At 42.2% G+C, this 26,194-nt stretch overlaps 3 protein-coding genes across 6 annotated transcripts; 2 read left to right on the plus strand and 1 right to left on the minus strand.

Moving 5' to 3' along the window:
• Window positions 1-3,760: 3,760 nt before the first annotated feature.
• Window positions 3,761-7,913, plus strand: LOC139659305 (uncharacterized). Of its 4 annotated transcripts, none has more exons than XM_071537528.1 (6): window positions 3,761-3,875; window positions 6,029-6,159; window positions 6,252-6,297; window positions 6,432-6,571; window positions 6,650-7,020; window positions 7,136-7,913. In XM_071537528.1, exons 4-6 carry the CDS (start codon window positions 6,454-6,456, stop codon window positions 7,310-7,312), a joined length of 666 nt encoding a protein of 221 aa, XP_071393629.1. In that variant the 5' UTR covers window positions 3,761-3,875; window positions 6,029-6,159; window positions 6,252-6,297; window positions 6,432-6,453; the 3' UTR covers window positions 7,313-7,913. The 4 variants fall into 4 exon arrangements, with proteins under 4 accessions (XP_071393629.1, XP_071393632.1, XP_071393630.1 ...); XM_071537531.1 differs by having other exon boundaries at window positions 6,432-6,565; XM_071537529.1 differs by lacking the exon at window positions 6,252-6,297.
• A 1,423-nt stretch (window positions 7,914-9,336) lies between these two features.
• Window positions 9,337-17,754, minus strand: nab2 (NGFI-A binding protein 2 (EGR1 binding protein 2)). Its single transcript, XM_071537522.1, is given in 8 exon segments — window positions 9,337-11,362; window positions 13,819-14,004; window positions 14,248-14,356; window positions 14,470-14,521; window positions 15,744-15,877; window positions 16,101-16,605; window positions 16,607-17,019; window positions 17,369-17,754. Coding segments are annotated over 7 exon segments (1,488 nt in total). The 5' UTR covers window positions 17,011-17,019; window positions 17,369-17,754; the 3' UTR covers window positions 9,337-11,264.
• A 1,174-nt stretch (window positions 17,755-18,928) lies between these two features.
• On the plus strand, window positions 18,929-24,775 carry dnajc14 (DnaJ (Hsp40) homolog, subfamily C, member 14). Its single transcript, XM_071537517.1, has 7 exons — window positions 18,929-19,047; window positions 20,551-22,029; window positions 22,152-22,258; window positions 22,747-22,866; window positions 23,051-23,211; window positions 24,138-24,240; window positions 24,481-24,775. Exons 2-7 carry the CDS (start codon window positions 20,776-20,778, stop codon window positions 24,773-24,775), a joined length of 2,040 nt encoding a protein of 679 aa, XP_071393618.1. The 5' UTR covers window positions 18,929-19,047; window positions 20,551-20,775.
• The last annotated feature ends 1,419 nt before the right edge of the window (window positions 24,776-26,194 follow it).

Below are 26,194 nucleotides of genomic sequence, written 5' to 3' on the forward strand. Positions count from 1 at the left end.
AAAGCCTGACAGCCAGAACGCCCAAGGCCACCTGAAGACAGAGGCAGCAGTCTGCGACACCATCAATGCCCCGGCTACGCCCCGACCAGTTCAACGTCACCCCAGCGAACAAAAGCACCAGCCTCCCCCAGGAAACACAAAAACCCCTCAGTGATTCCAAACTCCCGAATGGCAGTGCATAGGGCCTGTTTATATAAAAGCCTGTTTATATAAGTGTGTTTTTAGAAGGGATTTAAAAATGAAACTGATTTAGCTATATGATGTGTAAAGATTGTGGAGTTACGTCAACAATGCAGGCGGGAATGTTAAATAACGCCAATGCCGGTAGGCCTCCCGGTATGGCTGGAACACTGCAGTGAGACACAGACTACAATGAAAATGCAAGAATCTAACAATCAAAACCAAAACACAGTAACACTTAACTAACATCTCTTAGTGGCGCCAATATGTAATCTATGGTAAAGAAATGAAAGTTAATGCAGGTAATGTTTGGCGGTGTATGTTAATATAGGGCATCGGGCATCCCCGTGACAGTAGATATAACACCTGTGTGTCGTCAGCATAGCTGTGAAAGGAAACATTATGCTTACGAATTATATGACCAAGTGGAATCATGTAGAGGGAGAAGAGGATGGGGCCAAGAATTGAGCCTTGTGGAACCTCACAGGTGATGTCTGCTGTGGTCGACGATTACTTGCCTATTGTGAGAGACAGAGAAAGTCCTATTAGATACATAGGATTTAAGCCAACTCAGTGCTAAGTCTGAGGTACCTACCCACTGTTCAAGGCGCTCAATTAAAATAGCATGATCTATGGTGTCAAAAGCTGCACTCAGGTCTAGAAGGATTAAGACTGAGCATTCTCCTGCATCTGCTGTGAGGAGGAGGTCAGCTACTTTGACAAGGGCTGTTTCTGTGCTGTGTAATGCTCTAAAACCTGACTGGATTTTTTCAAAAATATTATTATGGTTCAGATAATAATTGGGTAAAAACATTTTTTTCAAAAACTTTAGATAAAAAAGGCAGTTTAGAGATGGGTCTAAAATTAGTAAGATCAGATGCATCAAGGCTGGGCTTTTTAAGAAGAGGCTGAACTACTGCATGCTTAAAACTAGAAGGAAAAGTTCCTGTGGCCAGAGAACTGTTGACAATAGACAGAATACTAGGACCTACTATGTCAAGGACATCTTTAAGAAATTTTGTTGGAACAACATAAGAACAGCAAGTAGAGGACCTCATTTGACAAACAATAAAGAAATTGGTTGAAAACAATTTAAAACAGCTGCATTTTCCAACATAACAGAGGAGTCCCTGTCAGCAGGTGAAATCTGACATCTTATACTTTCAACCTTCTGAGTAAAATAAACTAAAAATTCCTCACACTTCTCTGGAGAGGCTTCAAGGCTGTGGCTTGGGGAGGGGCTAATGACAGAATCTATGGCTTGGAACAGAACCTTAGAGTTGTGACAGTTTTTAGATATAAGGTCTGAGAAATAAGCAGCTCTTGCATCCTTAACCATTTTCTGATATATGAGCATTCGATTTCTCAAGATATCGTGGAAGATCTGTCATTTATTAGGCTTCGATTTATGCTCAGCTTTTCTACATTCTCTTAGAGAGGCCCGAGTTGTATCATTGAGCCACGGAAGAGCTTGAGGTTATGTCCTCCTGTTTTTGAGAGGAGCAATGGAATCGAGTACTACCAAACAGATTTGATTAAAATGAGTGACTAGCTCATCAGTGTGAGATGTCATGACAGATATATCACTGTGAGTTGCCAGGAAAGCCTCAGAGAATTTGGTTGCAGAGGTTGTTCTGGATGGAGGCACAGTCCCTCCCAAAGTGTTCTCCAACCTTGTCAGACATTACATTAAGAGGCTATTGTACTAAACCATAAAACATTTTGTGTTTGAAGAACGTATTGTGTTAAAATAAAAGTGTATGGCTCTCCCATATGTTTGAGCCCAAAATATGACTCATTGCATGTGTTGCATGTGACCGACCGACCGACCGAAACTTAAATCCGATTGACTCCAGATTTAAGTTGTTATAGTTGTTGTGTTCTAGTGGTTAAAAGTTTTATTTTGGAGTGGAAAATGCAGAAATCGGACATGTAATGACCCAGAAGCGGTATATTTGTTTACAAGTAGAAAACGGTGGTACGTCTGTCTCGTCTTAGCTCTTGCAGTGTTCCTGAACACTAATATTTTCATACTGTGAACGGACCTTCTTTAAAAATGTAAAAGTTTATAGCCTGATATTATCGTTCTGAAGCAATTTTGCAAAACGCGATTGGCAGCCTCTCGTTCAGTGATGGATTACCTTTACTGACTGAATTACAGTAATCAATACAAGAATCAATGCACTCAACAGAGCCAGGAAGTAGCCTAATAATCTCCTTAGTTAACTGTTAATAATGAGGGTCGATGGCAGATGTTGGGCCAAGAAAAACTACCCAAAATTGACATCCATAGTAGGAATCATAGGTAGGAATGCATGCTAAACATAGCTAGAGTTAGCAAACAATTTCTCTAGAATTACCTGTTAGCTGTTAGCAGAGTGTAGCTGAAGTGCTGGGAGCTGTTAACCTGACTTGTCAGATGGTTTGTTACACAGAACCATCTGGGGAGACGTCCTTGGAAATGGTTTGGAAAAGGGCAGGCACTTTCAAAAAACTTGGCAGGTGATTGGATGAACCATCTGTCTATCACCGTCTATCACGGGCTAACTTCAACCAATCAGATCAACGAACCATATAAACAAACTCTTGCCGAAGCCGGTCAGGAGAAAAGCGAAAACATCTTTTCCATCCAGAAAAGCCTTCAGTGCCGTTCTTTCAACGGCTGCTGTTATAGCAGCATCCACGCTAGCCTCTTTAGGAGCCGCCATTGTTGTGAACGAACAGTCGGTAACCACGCCCCCAGCTGCCCTCATAGGACGCCGATTGGTCCGCACCACTGTGGTTCGGCCACAAACGCATAACTTGAAGCCTGGCAAGATAGATTCTCACGTGATCTTGCGAATCCAGCTGCCTCGTAAGGTAAGGGAGCTGTTGGCAGGATTCTGTGGGGAAGTGAACTGCTCCTCTTCGCTCCTGTGGTGCCAGGTCCTTATCCAGGTGCTGAATATATTAAAGTAATATTTTGACTTTTTTCTCAAAATCACCACTTTATTCTCGTAATATTATGACTTTTTTAATGTTGTTTGACCCATGGGGCAAGACCAGCCTCAGAGCCAGGAAAGATAATCGATTGCAAAGGATTACCCAATCAGTAAATAGATCCCGCCCCATTCACTTTGATTGACAGACAGCTGAGACGTTATGAAAAGTGACATTATGAAATGAAATGTTATTATGAAATAAAAAGAGCAATGAAAAAAGAAAAAGGTAAATAAAAGAACCACTTTGAAAAATGAAATACTTAATAATATCATCATGTAATTTAAAATAAAAGCCATTTGAAAAAAGTTTTTATGAAATTGAATGAATGAATGAATTAAATATAGTCATGTTATTATGAAAACAATAATTATGAAATAATATTATTTAATAATTTTTAAATTGTAAATTTTAAATGTATTTCTGTATCTATGTATGTGATTATTTATTTCACTGACACATATTTATTTATTTAATTGTGACTATTTTGGTCCTCCATACTTAGTTGTTGTTGTTGCCCAAATGTTTTGCGCTCTTATTTTGAAGTCGGAATTGCTAAACAGGAAGTATTGTTTCTGTTATTCCGTGCTAGCATGACACAGGTAAAAAAAAATGCGGATCTCATCCTGAGCCTGCCCAATACAAATACTGAGGTACGTCCGTCTGTCACCGGTGTGTCTGCGGCTCCTTCTGGGGAACTATCGCCTACTTAAGTTGTAAGTACACATCATGTGTAGTAGCTCTGATGTATGGAAACACAACCCGAGACAAAACTGAAGTGATGTAGTCAGCATGTATTGGACGCTAAGTAACAAGTCAACACGAAACAATGTGAATTTCGGTTTAAGTTCCGCGTTTTGAATGAAACTGAGCTGAAAAATTGAACAAAGTGAGTTTCTGCTGTTGAAGGACACCAAAACCGTATAAAATAGGAAGGGGAACAAGTTCCTATAGTCGACAGTTTCACAATTAACTCCTATAGCTCAGTCACTGTTAAAGCCCCTGGGGCCAAATCAGTTTCATGTAGGCTCAGGTCACATAGGGGCTGGACAAATTGTTATTATGATTATTGTTGTTGTTAATAATATTTGGTCATACTACAGATAAAATGTATTCGGTCAAGCTGTTTACATGAACCTTTGATACCCTGCGACAGAGTAAATAACAAACAGAATATCCCTGTCCCCATGTGCTGTCCTGCCCTCAGATTGGACAGTCCACCTACAAAAAAGTATGAAAAGGTGCAGCTACCCCCCTCCCTCCTTGACTGAGCAATAGTAGGTTACTTGTAATATAGGGGACAAAAATGATGATCCCAATAATAATAGTTATTGCAGTATAGCTCCCCGCCATGTTTTTTTTGACATCAAATGTACCCATAACACCAAAAGGGAAAGGAGTGATATGTTTACCTGCCACAATAACTCATTTATGGGAGTAATCCGGGCATTTTAACTGGGTTTCTCATAATAATAATAATAATAATACAGTATGTGCTTACTCAGGTTATTCTAACTGAATTCTAACATTTACACACATCAACCCACAACCAGGTAAAAAATTGAATTCTGTGTGCATGTAAAGGTATAGTCACTGCCTCTGTCCCTAGTTGCTTTTTTCTTTGAAACAAAGCTGATGTCAAAGAGTCCTGCATCACATGAACAGAGAGTTCAAGGAGATACCTAAGAAGGCAACTGAACTTTGCAATTTAGAAGAAGGACTTTCTAATCAATTTGTGCATTTACATGGAGCCAGTGAAGGGAGACTAAAACCAGGGTCATTTGATGATCTAGGTGGATGTTAAAGAGTGTGGAGTTAAGACGAGAGAGTAATGAATTAATGAATCAGTAATGAGTTCTGTACAAAACATATTTTTGTGAGGCGACTGTCAAAGAAAATGTCTTGATCAAAGATAACGGCAAGATTTTTCACAGCTTTTCACATTACACATATCTGCACATGATACCATTTCTCAGCCTCAGCCATTATGTCCATGGTATATAATGCTCATAATGTATTTAATGCATTTCATCTTATTCATTGTAACCATGGAGCGCTGGTCAAGTGCTTCTGGACTTTCACTTTATCTCCTCTACAGCTGCAGCCATGCTGTACCAAACCTGACTTGAGTTACCTGCCTGAATGTTGAATGTGTATTTGCAGAGTGAAACGTATAGTCTACAGTCTATCAAATGTCTTGCTCTGTATGTGAGACCCTGTTGCCCCTGTGCCATGTGTGGCAGTACGTTTTATATATAGTTGATATAAGCATGTCAGAATTGTCTTGCATTACGTTCTCTACAGGCTGTTCCAAACAAATGTCTCTCAAAAGAAAGAATCAAGCAATCTAAGTGTCTAACTGTCACAGCTAGTGGATGTGCTAAAATTGTACCACATAATAATATAGAGCCTGGCTCCTTCCGGTTTCAAGTGACAGGCTATGCTAAAGAGTGCAAGTTTCTGCAGACATTCATACAGCAGCCTATGTGACAGAGAACTCAACAGTCGTTTTGTTCTCAAAGGCTTTCACTTCCCTGTTTTCAAGTTACTTCCTTATACTGACATTTTCCAGCACAGCTTGCATGCTACTCTTTGATTAGATGATCATGACAAGAAAATATATAACTATTATGTAATGTGTACTGATTGTACTTACCAGGAGTACATGTTACTCAAACATTATATTTTTCCATTAACCCAACTGGGGAGCAACTGACCTGCCATAGCTGTGCTACTACAAGTCACTCTGGTGAGGCAGAAGACATCTGAAGAATGGATTTCACAGCCACAAATTCGTTGTAGGCGGTGCTGAATAAATGGGTCTTGAGTCTGGATTTAAATACTGAGACAGTGTCTGCTTCCCTGACAGCGGCAGGAAGCCTGTAGCGGAGGGAGGGGGCTGATAGGAGAAGCCTCTGGCCACAGTTGTTTTATTTCAATTGCGGGGAATGACAAGTCCTACATCCTGTGAGTGGAGAGTACGGATGAGCTCATGAAGGAGTAAGTAAATCAGTCATATATTGAGTTGCAAAGGCCATGTTATGCTTTGTAAGTTAGGAGTACGATTTTATAATCAAAATGTGCATTTACAGGGAGCCAGGGAAGAGAAACCAAGACCGGGGTGATAGGCTTGCATAAGTACGCTTGCAAATAAATAGTTTTCAATTTTAAATTGGATATTTCAAAGTTGGATATTTAGTAATATATATATATACTGTAGATATATTAGTAATGTATACTGTTCAGCCCAGTGTAAACTCGATATGTATTAGTTGCAGACTCTGAGCTGTTGAGATGGAGGAAGCGTACATGGAGCTGTACCAGGAGTTTCTTCGCCTGAGATCACTGTGCCTGAGACAGGCCGCTCTGCTGCAGCAGCTCACCAAGGCACTGCAGAAACAGCAAGGTCCAGGTATAAACTAAACCCACTGCCAATAAACAAGGGCTCAGTCGTGACACACTGGTCACATCTAAAATTGTCTGTCTGTAGGTACCTTTGTTGCTAACGGAGAGCTAGGCGACATGGTATCCATCCCGGTCCAGTGCACCCAAGAGCCCCCCCTGCGTCTCCATGAAGAGCCTGAACCACTGACAGCCACAACACAAGGTGCTACAGCGCAGCGTGGCATCGATCGCCCCCCCAGGGGAGTGGGGACTTTCTCTCATCTCCTTGCTGAAGATCTGGGCAAACTTTGCGTGGACGTGCCCCATCAAAGAAAAGAGGATGGGAAGGCGGAACACAAAGCCCCGCCCTTCTCGGCCCCGAAGTCCCCAGGGTGGCATGGAGCTTCTTCCTGGGTCTCAAAAACTCCAAGGCAAGCAGGTCATTCTGTGGGCGACAGAGCGCTGCAAACATCCAGGGTATGTGCCCCCCTTTTGTCTCTGTCCAAAAAACTCAGCAGTGTATCTCCAGTCTGTCCCTGGTAACTACCATGTTCTTGCTCACACACTCTCTCTGTCTTGTCCCGTGTGCCAGATGCCCGCGGCTGCCAGCCCCTTCCTGGACAGTGAATTCCTGAACCAAATGGGCGGGATGCTGATGTCAGATCTGGCGCTGCAGTCTCACGTGTGTGAATTCTGCCAGGCTGTTTTCCCCGGGGACACAACCACAAGTGGAGAGTTCCTACGACATCTCCACACTCACATCACCTAGACAAACTGCTGTCCTTGCGTTTTGCCTCTCGATGTGTAGGCATGTGTAGGCATGATATACTGCGCTGGAGAGGTTGCTTAGCACGTTGACAAGTTTACCTAACAGACTTACATTATACTTACAATTCAGTTTAAGTATTTTCTGGAAACTGCATTCAAATTTACCTGTACTTCATAGAATCAGCTGTCTGTCAGATGGATCAACAGTGCAAATGCTGATGCTGCCATCATTTTCTATGATATGGGGTTCTATGGGGTTCCTGTTCTTCTGTTGTATGTATAACTGTCAATTCTAAAATAGTAACTCTAATCTTAAACTGCTCAGTAGAGTAGGCTGGGCAAAGGTAGGGATGTTCATCATGCTGTGATTTTCTCTCTTTGAGCCATAAAATGCAACATTGTCCATGTAGCATGTTACTAAAGCGGTTTCTATTGAAAACTACTTCATACTCCCTAAGGTGTCATACTCCATCCTCTATCTAGCTTCATCCTTATTTCAAGAATACTGGTGGTGATGCTTTCAGGTAGTCCACATGTTTGCACAATAAATGTACTTTTTTTTTTCTAGTTTGGTGTTTTTCATGCCCAACCAACTAATAAAAAGGTACAGAATATGAGATGCATTCCCTGTGTGATGGAGCTTACATCAGTTTGGAGAGCTTCAGATGTACAATAGACATCGACATAGTCTGGATGAAGACTGATGGCCTGTATGTATCTAAGAGGATAATTACCCTCAGAGGGAAAGAAATTATTTCAACAAATAGTCTAATTTGTGATCAGCCAAAAATAGGCCTCGTTTTTCTTTTTTACCTTTCAATCTCAAGTTCTAGTTCCATTATAGTCCATGGTGCAGAGGGATAAGATAAAAAATCATAATGCATTCAACAACGAGGATAATTTGTCCTAATAGAAAAAAATGAGCAAAATAAACCTGGAACCTGGAAGTTACGTTGACATATAGACCAAACAAATACCCTTGGCTTCATTTAATATCCAAGTAAATATTGCCTGGTTTTTAGTTTTTAGTATGTGGTAGACACTCGTCACTTTAAACCCTGGATGATTCAAAAAATAAATTTGAATGCGCAGACTTTCTTGAGTTAACTTTATCAATAGGCATGCTCCTTTGAGAAAAGATTGAAAATTAAGCATAGGACTGATCCATGTTATGCTTCTCAGCTCTCAGTGACACTCAGGAAAAGAAAGAAAGCATGGGCTAAGAATAGATTCACAGCTTTAGCTCCGATTAGTGATGCCGACGGTTGATTGATGATGGCAGCAGCTTGGCGGCTGTCTTCATACCTAATAATCACAGCAAAGAACGCCATCTTGGGTATAATTACTATAATCAAAGAGCCTTAAGCTAATTTTATGGGCTTGGTCCATAAATACTCCCAACCAGGTTTCTAGGGAATTGGTCCAATGGTGTAGGAAGTGTGATTTATTAACAATAATAATAATAATAATAATAGTACTAGCCTAATAATAATATAAATGCTTAACTTTTACATTAAATATTCAAAGCCACATTTTTGTATGCTGATTTTTGTGTTTACTATTGTTTGTGGTTTGTGTAAATCCTGAGCTTAATCAGGACAATTGACTGAAAGCTGAAGTTCATGGTGTTTTGCACAGTAACACAGAAGTGCTCCTTAACAAATGGCTTCGGAGTCGTTTTACTGGATTATGTGTCTTCATGTTTTCTGGTGCCTGTCTGAATAGAGAGGCAGTGTGTGTGTGTGTGAGCACTGAGTAGCCCTGATGACGTCACAGCCCCAGGTGAGTCATGCAGCAGGAAGCCTGTCTGTACAGGACTGGAAGCAACAAACAGGACAACAGCAGAGGTGTTGCTGGCTGTGTGATGCAAACGTTTTTGCCTCTACAACACAGCAGATTTCTAAAAAAACGAACTGCCAAACTCCCAAAGAAAACGATTCTTTGAAGAGTTATAATACAAGTGCAACACACAGCTTTAAACAATAAAATAACATTTATTGAGATTTAACAAAATAAATAATCTGTTCTGCAACATAAACTGAGGAGGTTAGCTAATGCTCAACAGACAGGCAGGTAAAACTGATGCACTGCAAGCTACCTCGTCATAATCTGTAATCAATCCTGAATTACACAGAGACTTTCATCAATTTCATATTATCAACATGAGCCTTGTCATAATATTTAGTCTGAACACATTAAAAACAATTCCTTATATGAGGGCCAAATAGGAGGAGCTGTTGTATCAAAAATAAAGCACCGTATGATTACTTTCTTTAAATCACAAGTAAAGCATGTGGTTTTGTTCCTTTCTTTTGTTTGTCAAGCCTGGAAGGTAAAGAGAGACGAGTGGCCCTAAGAAATGTAATCTTAAGCCTCTAAGGACAAAACCACTGTTTTAAGAATGGGGGTCTTACATAACACTCACATTGTTATAAGTAAATATCTAAGTCTACAGATATCATCCCAAAGATACTGTATTTTGTAGTCGTTTTTTTTACCCTGCCATAGGTTTCCAGTATATCTAAAAATAACTTCTCAAAAACCTAAAGTAACCACCACATGAAATTATGAAAATGCTGTGGTAAATGTGACGCTTTAAAATGCTCTAATTGTTGTAATTGTTATACAGAAGTGAAAGAGGTTTCCTCAGAAGTTCAAGCCCCTGGCTGTGTAAGCAAGACACTACTACTGAACCTGACACCTGATTTCCCTGTGGAGGGAACTTCCCAAGGATCAATAAAGTATCACATTATCGTTATTAGTATTTCAGAAATAACACATCACTGAGTTTAGCATAGATGTTTTGAGTCCATTTTCACATAAGACTTGTATCAAATGCCTCAATAAAGGAAAAATTCCAAACAAAAGCCTGAAATATTATCTCTTACAAATAACATATCAGCCATTTGTAAATAAAAAAAATATTATTATTATTATATAAAGATAGGAGAAGGGATGGCGTCACATCTCACACACGTCAGCCTGCCTGTTCAGATCTGATGGGTGATGAGAACTGATGCAGTTCAGGACAAAAGGCCTCTGAAGCTGACAGTGATATCTGTGTGTACAAGGAAATCTAAGTCAACATGTACTACAAACTAATTTTGTTCCTACTCCATCTACGCTGACTATACTTTTGAATGAATTAAGGAATATTGTTCCTGTGCTCATATTCATGTCTACATAGTCTGACTTTACCACACAAACATCTTCTCTCAAAAACTAGCACCCACTTCTAACTAGCATCCATTTCCTGAGGGTGATGGCCTGCAGAGAAGGATGAGTTATGATATTTTGATATTTTGAAAATGTTGTCAAATGTCTCCTTAAGAATGCAAATGTCTCCTACATAACTGTGTTACTCATTCTGGGGTGAGTGAACATAAATGGGAGACTATTTCCAAAGTTGTAGTGGCCCCTTCTTATGGCGCCCCCTGCTGTGTGGAGCCCATTTCATTTGAAAAAGAAAACACGCCATTGCTCAAAACAAATAAATTAGTTTCACAAAATACTCTAGACAAGAAATTTCTTTTAAGTGTTCTTATCAAAGGTTTTTCTGATGTGTCTGTACTTTACAGGCCATGTTACTCAAATAGATTCTGCCCCCTATTGCCCATTTCCTCAAATCTGTAGGCCACATAGCCCATGTGTTTTAAAAAAGAAAACTGTCTGGCCTAGTTATGTATACAGAGGTAACAAAGAGCATTGTAGGCTTGTTACACAACTTCAGCTTTGTAGTTCACTGCCTTAAGCAGGTTTATGACGTCAATCACTGATAGATTCAGACATTTACTATATTGATTTTGATGACGATGATGGCCTTCTCCCCATCAGATTCTTGTGATGTCAGTGATCTAAGTACATGTGGAAGGCCTGCTCAGCTGCAGCCTAGTAGACTGAGTGGAGTTCAGTGGCAGGTCTGAGCACAAGTTCCCCGTTACCCCTGAGCGTGTTCATTTCCCCCTGTGGTTGGAGTCGTCTTTGGTGATGCCAGGACTGTTACTCCTGCAGGCTGTTATCGAGCCCCTCCTCTCCACTTTACACTCATAATCTGTGGAGAGAAATACAGTTGATCAAATAAGGCAGTATGTGTAATATGAGACAACACATAAACCAAGATCATGGGTGTCTACCGAAAGATGGTTCCTCAGAGGTTCTTGTGAGCTTATGAGTCACTTGTAGCACAATTACTGCTTTCAGAAACAATAACTGGTTCTCCACCGATATCTGAAGAGCCGTTAGCACGACCATACAGGATAACAGAATTCCATAGAGAAGAAAGTGGTTCTTAGGTTCATGAGTGCATCTAAATTAGAAATCTGTAACAGATTAAAACCCATACTGTCACATACTGTGAGCTGGCTCAATTTGACAATGAAAAAATCAAAGGTAAGTAAAATAACTCCTGCTTTTTGTTTGTATTCGGATTGAGAATTAGGCCTTTAAGATGCTATCAAGGTGATGGCTGTAAATCAAATCATTCTTTCAAACTATTTTTCAAAACATCTCCTCGGGACCATGCTCCTGGATCCTGGAGTTTAATGCTAGATTTTACTGCTATGAATGCATAATGGAACGGCACATTGCTTTACATTAACTGGATAGTCATCAGTGTTATTGTATTGTATTGTACTGTATTATGGAGGCAATGGGTAAAAGTCATGAAAGAACCACAGTCATCTAGATGTTCACAGGTTGCAACCAGTGGACATCAACCAGAAGAGGAAGGCCCTCAAATAATGATTTGGGGAATTCAAAGAACACCTACAAGATGGAGATTCTTCCACATACAGAAAAGTCACCAGTCACCAGCTGTTGAGTAACACAAAGTGTCCAAAATGCAAAGTGTATTGATCTTATTTTGATGCAGGGGATCACATCACTTTGTTGGTGATTTAGTGTGAACATGTCAAATCCTCACAATAGCTGACTGGGGTCATGGTGAGTAAATAAATCAAACAAAACTTCATGTACATTGTGTATTTTGTAGGACTGTATTGTGGCACTATTATTTCACAAGTGCATTTAATCACTTTGTAATGAAGCGCTATGACTGACCAATTAACATAAATCATCAACACACTACTTGTGATTTTGTGTACTCTCCCTCTGCCTCTAACGATCATTTTAGTACTTTAGGATATAAGTTCTATATAGTGCTAAAAGTGGTTCCCCTGTGATTACGAGCCAAAGAATCACTGTTCATTTATTTATCTGTTAAGCACCTTAGACTCCTTTAGAGTCCATATTCTGGATTGGTTTCCACTTGATTTAACAACATGCAATAATATAATAATGTATGTACAATGCAATATTGTAATAATACAAAAATTTAATAGCATACATTCAATAACATACATGGAGAAAAACAAGCTGTTGGATTTATTGGATTAAGGATTTTGTGTTTATGATTTAAATGTTCAGATCTTTGATGTATGAAAATTATAAACAGACTGGATAAAGCTGACAACGGAAGATAAGTTATGGCAGAAAACAGACGCTGAAAGGACGTGAAGGGAAGTTGGGTTACAATCAGTGAGGCAGAAAGTGGAAGAAAAGTAGGATGAGTGAGAAAAAACAAGACGAAGTGAGGGAGATCGACGTCAGAGCTGCAACATATGTCATTTTTGTTATTTCTGCAGTCCTCTTGGTAGAGGGAGAGATGTATAAAAAAGACTGTGCCATTTCCCTGCCCACGGGTTTTATTTTTGTACACTGTCGCTTGGTGAGTCAATGCAACGCCCCTCCAATTACCTCCCACTCCTTCACCCCCACGCCCCATCCATCCCGCCCTTCAGCCCACGCACCTAACACACTCTGACGTCAGCTGCTGGTGAGGAAGAGGGGGGGATCTGGTTCTGCCGCCCCCAGAGTACTTCCTCTCCCCCCACCCCCTCACATCTTTGTTGGCTTCTTTCTCCTCTCTTTATCTTTCACAGGCTACCACAGCCCAGATCTACTTGTTTAGTTACCCATATCATTTGCTGTTTTCCTGGGAATTGCAAAAACTGCTACGAAGGATCAGAAAAATGGTACAGTGACAGCGTATTAAAGATGTGCTATTCTAGCACATAACAGTGTAACACCCCCCCCTCTCTATCCCCCCTCCCCCTCTCTCTCTCTTTATCTATCTATCTCTCTCTCTTTCCACCTCCTTCTGTTTCCCCTTGTAACTTCTATCCTCTCTAATTTACAGTCTAGTGAAGTTCAGCTGTGGATGGTGGGAGGCGTCACCTCAGAGAGATTGTGACTCACTAGAGTTCAAACTGTAGAGCCATAAAACATTCATTGTTAAGAGAGGTGAGGGAATCTCCGTCTGCCTTTTCCAATTCAACCCTACATCAGTTCCTCCTTTTTTAATTTCTGCACGTTGACCTTAACCGACACAGAAATGGGTAAACATGCTCACTGTAAACGGGTCTCTTGTGAAACAGACTTTTATTCGGTCTGTGTTATGAGGTAAATAAGAAAATGAAAATATTGTTAAGCCATCATTTGAAAAGTCACCTGTGGAATGAGTCCCTTCTGACCCTAGGCTGAGCTTGCCAGCCCGATCATGTGACACCATCCTAGCCAATCGCAGCCCTTCATCCATGAGCGTTTGCTGTATGAGATGGCGACTCCAGTTGGCAGGGTTGGAGGTGTCGGTGGGGGGGCGGGGGGATGGAGATTGGTGGCACTGTGAGCCTATGTCTAACAGGACAGACAGAATTGGGTGTAAATGCTATCTTCAAACACTGATCTTCTTAACATTCTAGATAGTCAAGGGTTCCTACAAACAGACGCTGACATTTATAGAAACATGAAGAATGTCTGGGGATGAGAGATGATCTACAGCAGCGGACAGAGTTCAGAGCTAGAATTAAAAAACAAACAAACTACTGGACGGCCGGACTTGCTGCTAATCATTTCATGAGGCAGATCTGAAGACTTTACCTTGTGATACACTATCCAGGCTTTCTGTGGATAAGCTGTCGTCGTCTGCTCTCTGGGTCAAGCCCTCTGACCCCTCCACTCCCAGAAGAGAGGACACACTCTCAATTACCTAAAACACATCATATAAGCACACTGTCTATACAGTACTAACAAGCAGTACTGACTATCACATGTATGAACCAGGCCTTCTCGGCTGGTCGTAGTGGCGCTCTGACAACTCACCTCATGTCTCATCCTCTTGTGGGATATTACGTTGTTGTCATCTGCACTTGTCCTGAAGTAAGAAATAACAAAGCCAATGTTTCTGTGCAAGATACAGCAGTATTCAAGAAATCACATTGAATACAACTTTTGTTCAACTTGTGATACGACCTGGAATATAGTTTTAACTACACAGCAATAAGGAAATCGATTTTTCAGAATTTAACTATCCTCTGCAGAATTCACTTGCTTATAATATATTTAGAACATATATATATATATATATTCTGAATAAATGTGTATGTTTTGAAAACATTTGAATGCCTTGAGCTAATAAACATGAATTGTATTTTTCTAGCTTAATACATTTTCAAAGTACTTGAGAACATGTTTTTGAAGAAAGTACTTTTCAAAAAGCAACAGCATTCAAATATTTTGGCTAAATTTCTATATGCTTCTTTATTATTGTTAAAATATCTAAAAATATCCATATATCAGATGGCTCTTTCCAGTTTTGTTACTAACCTTAATAACTGATATTATATTATATATTAATATTTAAATAACATTTAAATAAAATGTCACTTGTTCACCTGTAGTCACAAAACATATTTGACAATATCAACTAGTTGAAAATGTACCATTTATGTATAAATGTACGTCTAGTTATGATTTGTACTTTGTTGTACTTAAAGCTATCAGTGCATTCAGTACGGCATTTTGTTCACAAAAATGCCAGTGTTTACTATCATAGACATATAGCTAAAAAATGTTTTGTGTACATTAGCAGACAGACAGGGGAGAGACTGGTGTGGTGACTTCCTGTGTAGCTCAGTGTGTAGAGCATTTCACCAACTCTGCCAGGATTTGTGGCTTTGATTCCCACCGGGGAAACTTTCATTCTGAAAATGAACACACTTGTGGTGCTGTAAGGCGCTTAACAAAAAAGCACCTGGCATCTGTAACATGTCAAACATGGGGTGTTTTTTTCAGCTATGATATGCCATGATTTGAAGTGTTCATTCACAATTATTGAAGTGTGGCTTATTCCGATCACATGGATCTCCTCTGCCAAAGAGTTGAACATGTACAGTATTGGGTGTTGCCATAGCTGCTATGGAGGCCCCAAGTTTTTACTTTGCTTTCTTTTACAGTATAAGACAACAGCCAACAAAAGTATGGACCTTTTTTTTTTTTCCTGGATCGAAGACCGATCAACACACAGTAGGTGTGGAGTGCGATGGTCATTGCTTGCTGGTGGAAAAATCCCTATTCTCTGGAGGTGGTGCCCTTACCTCGCATGCTTTAGTGTGGAGGTGTAGGCACATTTTCTTGCCACCTGCCGAGCCAAAGAAAAGAGTTCCACCCGTCTCAGCAAAAGGGCATTGTCGCGCATACAGAACTGGGCAGCAGCTTCATTGATGATCAACTGAGGAGAAAAAGCATTGATTGAGGGGAGAGATAGAGACTTTAAGAATGACGTGAAGATGTTACAAAAATTGTACACCTGTGTTTGTCATGTGTCTTTATGTCTGAGCAAAGCTTGCCTCTATCTTATAATCTAAACTTCTCTGTACCATAGAAGTAAGAATTCTTATTTGAGACATTCAAACACCTCGTCTTGGCTCTTGTCTTTGGTTTGATGCCTTTACCTCATGGTGAGTGAGCTGCTTGCCTTCTCTCCGCTTGGAATCGAAGCGTCCGTATATGAGACTGTACTTTCGGATCTCCTCTTCCTTGTTCACATCCTGGGACCCCATTTTGAAGATGTGACCCACTGTCTTTGCCATCTTCTTGTTCATCCTCAGCAGAGTCTTCACCTCTCCGGGGTCTGATCTGGGCAGGGTCCTCAGCAGCCTCTCCACGCTCTCGCCCACCGCCCGCGCCGTCTCCCCGTCCAGCTGCCCCCCGGGCCAGGCGGACAGGACCGCCGGGGTGAAGGACGTGGAGGAGCTCGGAGACGTGGAGGGACCCGGAGGACACGCCGAAAGCAGAGGCGGGCTAGGCGGCTCCTCCTCTATCCCGGACGCAGAGGCCAAACTGCAGTTCCCGTCCGGCTCGGGGCTGAGCCAGTGGGGGTCCATGGGTGACAGTTTGTCCCTGTAGTGTGTGTCTGGGGGCTGCGGGGAGGCCTGGGAGCACGGGCTTCTAGGACTCGCTGTGCATCGGGGTAAGACACGCCCGATCCTCCCTTTCACACGGCGACCCCGGCTGACCGTTGCTCACGGACTTCCTGGGCCCTCCTGCCGAGCCACCGGTGCCCGTCCCGTCAACTTTAAACAGCGGGATGCCCCCGAGAGGCACGTTCGAGACGGGCTGGTTAAAAAGTGCAGGGTTGGCTGCCCAGTCACGCAGGGCCTTCTGCAGCCTACGCACATGCAGCGGCTTGGTGGCCATGCCAACTAGTGCCATGATCTCCAGGAATTCATCCTCCGCTGCTTCACAGAGCTGCTGTACGTCGTCACCGCCCTGCTGGATGAAGGTATCGTAATAGGCCAGCAGGTTGGCCCTCTGCAGCACCCGATACAGCTGCAGCTCCCCGAGCGTGCGTGGCAGAGACATGGCACAGTACTGGAAAGTTTAGGCAGGAGAAAGGAAAGGAATTAACTTGCAGGTGAGGAAGGTCTGAGAGGGTGATTTGTTTAGTTAATGCCATGGCCATCTAGACTACATCTACCACTCCTGGTTCCACACGCCTCTATCTTGTTAGAGCAATAAGAATAAAAAAAATTGAGTGTGGGAAGTTCATGCATGCCTCTGAACAGAAGATAGTCTTGGCTCCTGTTACCACATCTCACATGTAGAAACGCATGGATTTTTTTCTCTCTCTCTTTTAAAACCCCCTGTATGTTTAGTTAATGTAATGTAAGCACTTGATGACTAAAATGATGGGGTAAAATAACGAACCTAAATCTCTTACCTTCTTCAGGTCAGACAGATGGATGTGAAAACAGGAGACCCGCGTACGCAAGCGTGTCTATCCAACAACCGGTTTCACTGGTCTGTAATCCTGGAGTGAGACTGATAAACATGAAAAAGCAACTGATTTTCGGCGTGCTCAGCTATTGTAAATGACGCGGATTTAGACGACCCTAAAACAGAGGCGTTTGGTTAACTGGCTCCAGTTCAGATAGTGCCATCGACTGGAGGCAAGGCGGGCTATTCCTGAGCCAGATGTTAATAGAGAGAAACAGTCTGGCTAAAGAAACATCCTAGTTAGACTATCTGCTGCGTCTCTTACCCCGTTACCTTTCACCGATCGCTTTCCCAACTCAGATTGGCGTAGTAAATCCCCTGTGCGTATCGTAACTCGTCTGAAATCACTGGCAGAAATCCTCCTCCGGCGCACCGTATTGGTTGCTGGCTGCCTTTTTGCTGTCTGTGTGGGCTGGAGAATGACGGGGGCGGACTGCAGCACGCCATCTGACCGAAAAAGAGCCTTCCTCTCCCGGTAGAGAGGCGGCTTTCAAATTGGAGATGTGGGTGGTGGTGGTGGGGGCTTGAAATTAACCCTCTCTTTCTTCAAGACTGGCTCTATGCAGCAGCTTGGGGCAGGGATTCCCAAACTTTGCCCTATCAGAGACCCGCGAAGAGACAGGCATTATGGCCAGTCAGCACAAGAACACTGATTGACATCTGACTGACATGTGGGAGTTTCCAACATCAATACTAACCGGGACCCAGCTGTAGATTTAGTTTAACCACCATTTTTTTAAAAATTCTAATTAAATTAACAGTTTTATTTATTTTACAAGATCTTAGTGTTTTGGTTTTATATGGTTGGGTCTGATTGTTTTTGGGAGTGCAAGTGCAACTTCAGCTCACCTCCATCCAATAGAATTGTTTGTAAACCTCAATACTGTCACTATTAGCCTACTGTTATTTATTATTACCCATGCAGTTGTTGCACAATTTTGCACTACAGCAATATCAGCAAAACACTGTGCATTTTAGATCTAGCTCATTGCACCTTTAATTAATATATTTCATGCATCTAATTGTATTCAGTTTAACTTATTCATATGGTGCACTGGACCAACAGACTACTGGTCACTCACTACACTTCCTTTTACAGCTGCTACCACACTATGCCACAATGCTTGGCAGCTATTATTGAAAGAGTAGAAGTAGTGTTATATTAGTACTGAGGAAGAATAAAAACATTATGAAAAAAGACCCAGCAGTCAAGGGGGTGGGGCGGGGGGGGCGTATTTTGTATGTTATAACATGCTAGTCTAGATATGTAGGCTATAACAGGATGGGTAGTGGTGAGAACGATAATAAAGGTTTGGTAGGTAAACAGGACTGATTGAAAGCATAGTTACCGCTCTAAGTCAATGGGTGGCGGTAATGCGCTTTAAGTTGTTTGCCAACAGTCAGAAAACAACGAAGAAGAAGACGAAGCGGACGAAGAAGTAGGAAAGCAACAGCAGAAGAAGAAGGAGGAGGAGGGAAGAAATAGAAGGAGAAGAAGAGCAAGGAAAGAAATAGAAGCAGCAGCAGAAGAAGAAGAAGAAGTGGTAAAAGTAGTTAGCTAAGAAAAACAATACGGACTCTTAGCTGACTGTTAACAAGCGAGGCTATACATTTATTCGGAAGGTAACGTTAGCTATGACATCCAATTGATTTGAAAGCTTAAGCACAGCAGTTTGCCTAGTTCGAATCGCCTGTTGTGCAAAATATGTCTTAGCTTACTCGATAACCTAACAGGAAAGGGAAATCAGGGAGCTAGCAACGCGTTAGCTAGTTCGCTACTGTTGTTAGCTACTCGCTTGGCTGTTTGCTAGCTAAAGGCGTTAGCTGCTGTGGTCATTTCCTTTGAGGAGAGAGCTTAACGTTACTTCACTCGAAATGTTGTTACATTAGCTAGCTAGAAGCAAGCTAATATTAGCCCTTCTTGTACATGTCTATGCTCCTGCTTTGCTGGGATATTTCCTCAAGCAACTACCTGGCTGTCGGCTAACGTTAGCTGCCCTTAACAGAGGCGATAGCTGGTGTTATGTGTTAGATGTGTCAGTTCTCCAGTTCACCAATTCACCAATTCACCAGGCAAGGTTGACCATTTTGTGACAGCTGTCTTTCCGTATTGGGTCTTTCCTCGTGTTTACCAAGGCGCACCGTCTATTTAGCGAAACGTTAGCTAAGGCAGATCATTTATGTAGAAAGAATATCGTAGATACACGGTCTTAGGCTAAATTATTTGCTTTAGCCTACAACAAAGCAGCATAATGATTGGAGGATCCAGGTAATTAGCCACGCATTTAATCCCACGAGTCGCATGCATGTTTTTGAATATTAGGGAACCATGTTTTGTTGTCGAGAGACCACGCACGGTGTACACGCAGATTTTGATATTTTGGTGAACCTGAGCTCACCCCGACAGTGGCTCAACAGAGAAGTTCGTGTAGCTGGCAGCTGCATCTTAATGAACAGAAATTGAATGACGTTTCACTTAGTCATCTTTAGTTTAATCGTTAATGGTTGAGCTAGCCATTAGCTCTTTTAGCTAAAATTCATCCCAACACAGAATCCACTTATGTTATCTTAAGACAGTTATTCACGAGCAGTTCCCCCAAACCTAGAAACCAGAGAAGCAAGTCTAATATCTTATGGAGAGCCAAACCTTGTTCTTATAATCACGGTGAACTTGTATACTGATAAATTTTTCAAGATCCAAATGAGCTCCATTTCATGGCAGTGATAACAGGTTTGAACCAAAAACTTTGCGTGCAGACATAGCCTGTATCATCTGTGGTGTTGTCACTGCGTCCTCAAACTCGGTCTTCCGTTTATTGTTTATTGATCAGATACACAATTTTCACCTTGATGGCATCCTCATGAGAGTGTTGGCTGTTTGATTTCTAGACTTGTGAAAGACTTGTTTGCATTGTTAACTATCAACCAAACTATCCAAGTTCCTTATGGAAATTCTATGTTAATTTAGATTTCCTCCTGGCTGCTGGTCTGTTAAAGGTCATTTAACCTTTCTATTAAGTTGTTTTTTTGGAAAGGTTCCTAATGTAATTCAAATGATTTCAGCTAGTTGCAAGTTCCTCAGTTAAGAGTGGGCAGTTTGTAATAACATGATTTGTTTCTTTTCAGATAAAAACCTGCATGATGTGAGCTGTGGGGTCTAGATAAAGCCTTTGTGACACCTGGAAGTGGCTACTGATATGGTGGAAATGAGACCCACCCTCAGGACCCCCCAGAGTCTCACTCTTTTCTTATGAAGAGTCTGGGGAAATGTTGCCAGAGTATGGATCTAGGCTATCACCTTCCATGAGATCCCATTTTCACAGCTCTTAAATTAAAACGACTGGAGGGAAAATGGAAAAAGAGACAACTGAGAAGGAGATGGATAGCATTACAGAGACTGAGGAGGAGAATCCTGATGGCGGTTCCACTTCAGTGACCAGGCCTGGTCAGTGGGAAGTCAGAGGGACTGAAGAGGACTGTGAGCAACCAATTCAGGAGGACATAACAGCCTATCTCAAACCTAACACTCAGGACATCCCGAACCTAGCCACTCCACAAGACTCTGGAATTGGTGAAGCAGAGAATTGTGGATTTACAGAGGCCAAAGAGGATACTGAGGAGGTTTTCGACTGGTTAGAGGAGCAAACCGCTGCAGGTCATGATGAGACGCAGGTTATGGATCAAGAAGAGGACGAAGCTGCAAATGAGTATATGAATGGGGAGTCTGGTTGGAGGAACTCAGGAACTGGGAAGAAGTTCAAATTGAGGAACAGTGGAGGGGGGTCAGCTTCAGAGCAAAGCGGTCAAAGTTCATCCAATGCCATTTCCTCTTCCTCCATTCAAAAAGGTAATGTTTTGTCAAGTGGCGGCAGGCACAAGCAGACCCGTAGACGTAACCACCACCACCATCAGCAGAGCCGGGGCCGCAGGCGAACAGGCAAACAGCTTGTCTTAGCTTTCAAGGAAATGCTGTCAGAGTCTCTTAGCTCCTGGTGCCTCTCCTGTATCCATATGGTGATTGAGCTTATTGTCACACTAACACACCATTGTGGAGTTTGTGTGGAGACGGGAGGCATGAAACTGTACAACTTTGGGCAGCAGCTCCTTGCAAAAGTCACAGATATCCCTGCGATGAAGGCGGATGCTAGTCGGATTCTGGAATGGACAAAGTGCACAGGAGGAGACCTAGTTGATAAGAGTGTTCGGTCAGTGAACTGGGTAAAGACGGCTGCCTTATCTTGTTTCAGACTTTTCTGTGCTTTGGTAATTCTTGGGTCCCAGTGGGCAAAGGGTTTATTTGTGCGACTCAGTGGAGAGAGGGGAAAACGATGTTGGGCAGCTTTGCAGGATTCAAGGATCTGGAAGAGGGTTGTAGTCCTACTGGAGAGAGTCAGAAGCTGGTTCAGGAGTGATGGCCAGGTACCACCATCCACCCCTGAGTCACCTGGCAGAGCGGGGAGATGCCAGCCAGGCCAGGAGCTGGAAAGACTGCTGGCCTTGGCTCAGGTACCAGAGGATGAGCTTGACCCCTTTACAGTGCTCGGCGTAGAGGTCCATGCCACTGAGGCTGAGCTGAAGAAGGCCTACAGGCAGCTGGCTGTCCAGGTGTGTGTGCAAAAATATGGAATGAAAAATGTATCCTGATGGATCAATGAATCAACATGTCATTAATTGTGTAGTGTCTCTCCTTTACTCATGCAATCTTTCTTCTGTCCTTTCTCACTTAGGTCCATCCAGACAAGAATAAGCACCCACGTGCTGGAGAGGCATTCAAAGTACTGAGAGCTGCCTGGGATATTGTCAGTAACCCAGAGACAAGGAGAGAGTATGAGTTGTGAGTATCTTGAACAACTGGTAATCACAGGGCATACAGATTCTTAAGAAGAATAAATCCAAATTAAAATTAAGGATCTTGTGATCAAAAGTTATCTAGTTATAAAATAATCAGCTTTTTCCTTTGCAGTTGCCAAGTTATGCTCTCAGTCTGGTAGAAATCCTTGATCTCTCCCTCTCAATGTTCTCTTTGCCCCTTCTTCCTTTTGTAACTACTGTACAGTAGTGTGATGCTCTCCTGCATTATAGCATATAGTTCACATATAGTTTTCTGACTTCAAAAACTCAACCTTTGTAGAAATTTTTACACCATACTTATATGCACAATGGTGACATTTATTACAAAATAATAATATTGACCATAAATGGTCTAGGTCTAAGTTGATTTAAGATTTATTTTCCTTCAAGACGATTTGTATCGTGTTTGATTTGCTGAAGGCTTATTCTGTTGCAACACATCAGTAACAGGTCTCTTTTGTTCCCTTACAGGAAGCGCATGGCAGCAACTGAGCTCTCAAAGTCCATGAATGAGTTCCTCACTAAACTGCAGGATGACCTGAAAGAAGCCATGAATACCATGATGTGTACCAAGTGTGAAGGCAAGCACAAGTATGTCGCTCACACCAAACATCTCATCTGCAATGTAAAACATTTCCTGACTCTGATAAGTTAAATAAACAATACGAGTTACTTATACGAGGTACATTTTTTCATGCATGGTATATCAGCACAGTCACAAGTGACCCTTGTCTTCTTGGCTCAGTATTAACATTGTTGGCCTTTCTGTGTGCAGGCGGTTCGAGATGGACCGGGAGCCTGCTGAGGCTAGGTTTTGTGCAGAATGCAACCGTTGCCATAGTGCTGAGGAGGGGGACCTATGGGCAGAGTCCAGCATGTTGGGCCTACGAATTACATACTTTGCCTGTATGGACGGCAAGGTTTACGATATTACAGGTAAGGTTCAGCTTTTTATTTAGGTTATTTGTTCTATTTTTCCTCCCCCAACAGAAACAATAATGTCATTTACCTGAGCTCAGATTAGGGCTGGGCAATAAATCGATTTCATCAGTTAATTCGAATTTATGGTTTAGGATGATGTGTAAAATGAAAATCGAGATTCACTTTAACCTGGGTAAATACGGCACGGATCGCTCTCTGTCAATCAAGCCCCACCACTTCCCTGAGCTTCCGCAGTCGACAACAACGCCCACCGAGATTTCCCCTCAGACACAAACGAAGTATCAAGATGGCAGCACGCGCTTCTACAAGTGAGGAGCTCGTTTGGAAGTGGTTCGGTTTTGCAACGTCCGACGTTGAGCGAAGCACCGTCCGTTGTAAAGTTCGTCTAAAGTCTGTGGCAACTAAAGGCAGCAGCGCGACAAATTTATTCCAGCATCTCCGACAGAGGCAGCAGCCGCAATGCGAGATGCACAAGCTAGCGGCAGCCCCCGAACGCCTGCTAAAAAGCAGGTAACATTAGCGGCATCCCATATGACAAGAAGGGGCCCCGGTGGAAAGACATTACAGATGTGCTGGCGTTTCATATAATTTTGATACACTTCATTTGTTTTTAAGAAAAAAAATCGATTTAAATCGTAAATTTTATTTTTAGGACAAGCTCAGATACACTTAACAGCAGCGGCTAGCTGCCCTTTCCTGAAATTTAAAGGTTTAAATAATGATCGTTAATGTGGCATTTGGCAACGTAGATAGGATTTCATTACCAATATCTACTTAATGCCTGCATCGACAAGTTAAAGGAAAGCCTAGTTGACATCAAAGTAGGAATGCTACACAAATTCATAGGATGATTTGACAGACCAAAACTTAATACTTTTTCTCTGCAAAGCAGTGTGACTGGTTCTGCTCTTATGTTTCAGAGTGGGCAGGTTGCCAAAGAATAGGCATTTCTCCTGACACACACCGTGTTCCCTATCACATCTCCTTTGGTTCCAAGAACAACAGCAACTCCACACGACCCAGGTAAGTCCCTTGAGGATGAAGGCATCAAACAAGTGTTGAATGAGCGTTAAAAATGAGCGTATATTCCATAATTAGTTGTTGGCATTCATTTAGTGTATTCATATGCTATTGTCATGTGCCCATCTACAGAAACAGATTAATGAAGAGCATCATTGTCCTTTTGTCCTCTATCTGAGGCTTGAGTGCAAAAGATCTTCTCTCTCAGCTTTCCACTCTGATTGTGAATTCTTTAATTTTCAGGACGCCCTCGGAGCACGCCACAGGGCCAAGCAACCCTGCTGACTTGCAGGACTTCTTCAACCGCATATTCAAGGGAGGGCCTGCTAATGACATGGCTGCCAACGGGGGCTTCTTCCCCTCAGGTCCACCCCCCCATCACCCACCTGGTGCCGGAGCACCCCCGTTCACCCCTCCCCCAGCCCAGTCAGGCTTCTACATGCCAGGGGGTCATCGTCCAGAGCCCAGTGAGACGTGGGCGGAAAGTGGCAAACCCCCGAGGAGGAGGAAGAAGGTCCGCAAGCCCTTTCAGAGGTGAAATCTGTTGACATCTCAATTTAAAACCATAGCGACACAGGGACACAACAAATAATGGCCATGTTTGTCTCTCGCCTGCCTGTGGGCGTGCCAAGATCTGCCCTTCATGAGTTGAACTCAGGAAGATTCATGTGGGTAGGGCTGCCATTCTGACAGTCAACACGGCGTCAGCCAGAGGAGAGAGTCTGGATCACGAAGAGGAACCAGTTATCTGAGTTGAAGTGTTGAAGGAGGGTTTAAGAGGTGGCAGTGATGGTGCTTTGTTACCTCTCATTTCACCTTTTTTTTTTTTTTCTGTTGGTCTTTAAGACGACTGTAGCCTTGACATTGAACTCTTATCAGGATGCTGTAATGAAACATATTTTCCTGTCTTAATTTCCTGCCAAATCCTGCATTGCATGCATGATTTATTCACTCGCATTTTAACACTTGTGTTGTTATTGTTTTGGATAAGGTTATTTCTGTTAAGACATTGGTTCAGATGGAGTGGGAGTTGTAGAGAGGATTAAAGCCAGTCGTAATGTGAATTCTGGATCACCATGATCAAAATGTGGAAGATGATGATCTGGGCAGCTTGACTGTGTCAGTGTTGCTTTGACTTGCACACTAGTGGCATGTGGGTCTGCTTTTAGATCTGCAACTCGCCCATCCTGTTTCAAGAATGAATCCAAACCAGCCGAGCCTGATACGTCGTAAGCAAATGTACCAATACTAAACGAAATGCAACAAATTGGATGGAGGCAATATTGTTTGTCGTTTATTGAAAGGGAGCGTCACAAAAATTGTAATACTGCAGTGTTTTGTGTTACATAGATGGATTTAGAGATGAGAGGAGAAAGTGCACTTCTTAAGCAGCATTGCATGCTAGGTTAGCCTGGTATGTATTGGCTAGCTAGCTTGCTAACATTAGCCAACATGCCAAAATGGTGATGGTTATCTTCCAAAACAGAAGCAAAATCATTCACACACCCTTCAACCTGTTGCCTTCTGTAGTAAATTGGTTTCTGTGATTTATATTACTTTGGACAAAGTTAATGAAGTTTGTAATAATAGTATTAAGTTTGTGCAGAGTGCTTTTCATTCTCTGCAGAATCAGTTCTGTACACTAACAGTGAATTTCAAATGCTTACGGGATAATTCCACAGTTTTAATTTGGTAGATGGTTGTTTGGCCTGGTAGTAGTCTGTGGCCCTGGTAAATCAGAACACATGGTTTGATTGTCTGGTAGTAGCCATACAAACAGCAAAATGTCAAGTTTCAGCATGGAAGATCAGGTGCAGTCATCCTCCAACATCAGCCTCCCAGGGGATCCACTGTCACTACTGGCATTCAGGCATAGGCTGTTTTCCTAGTTCTCAATTATTACAAACCAGTAAATTGCTTCTTAAAAAGTATGTGGCTTAATTAAATATTGCCTGCA

Source organism: Centroberyx affinis, unplaced genomic scaffold, assembly GCF_046629955.1.
Source record: "Centroberyx affinis isolate AG114_WGS23_722 - 3 ecotype Tasmania unplaced genomic scaffold, CSIRO-AGI_Caff_v1 ptg003063l_1, whole genome shotgun sequence".
Classification (NCBI taxonomy): domain Eukaryota; kingdom Metazoa; phylum Chordata; class Actinopteri; order Beryciformes; family Berycidae; genus Centroberyx; species Centroberyx affinis.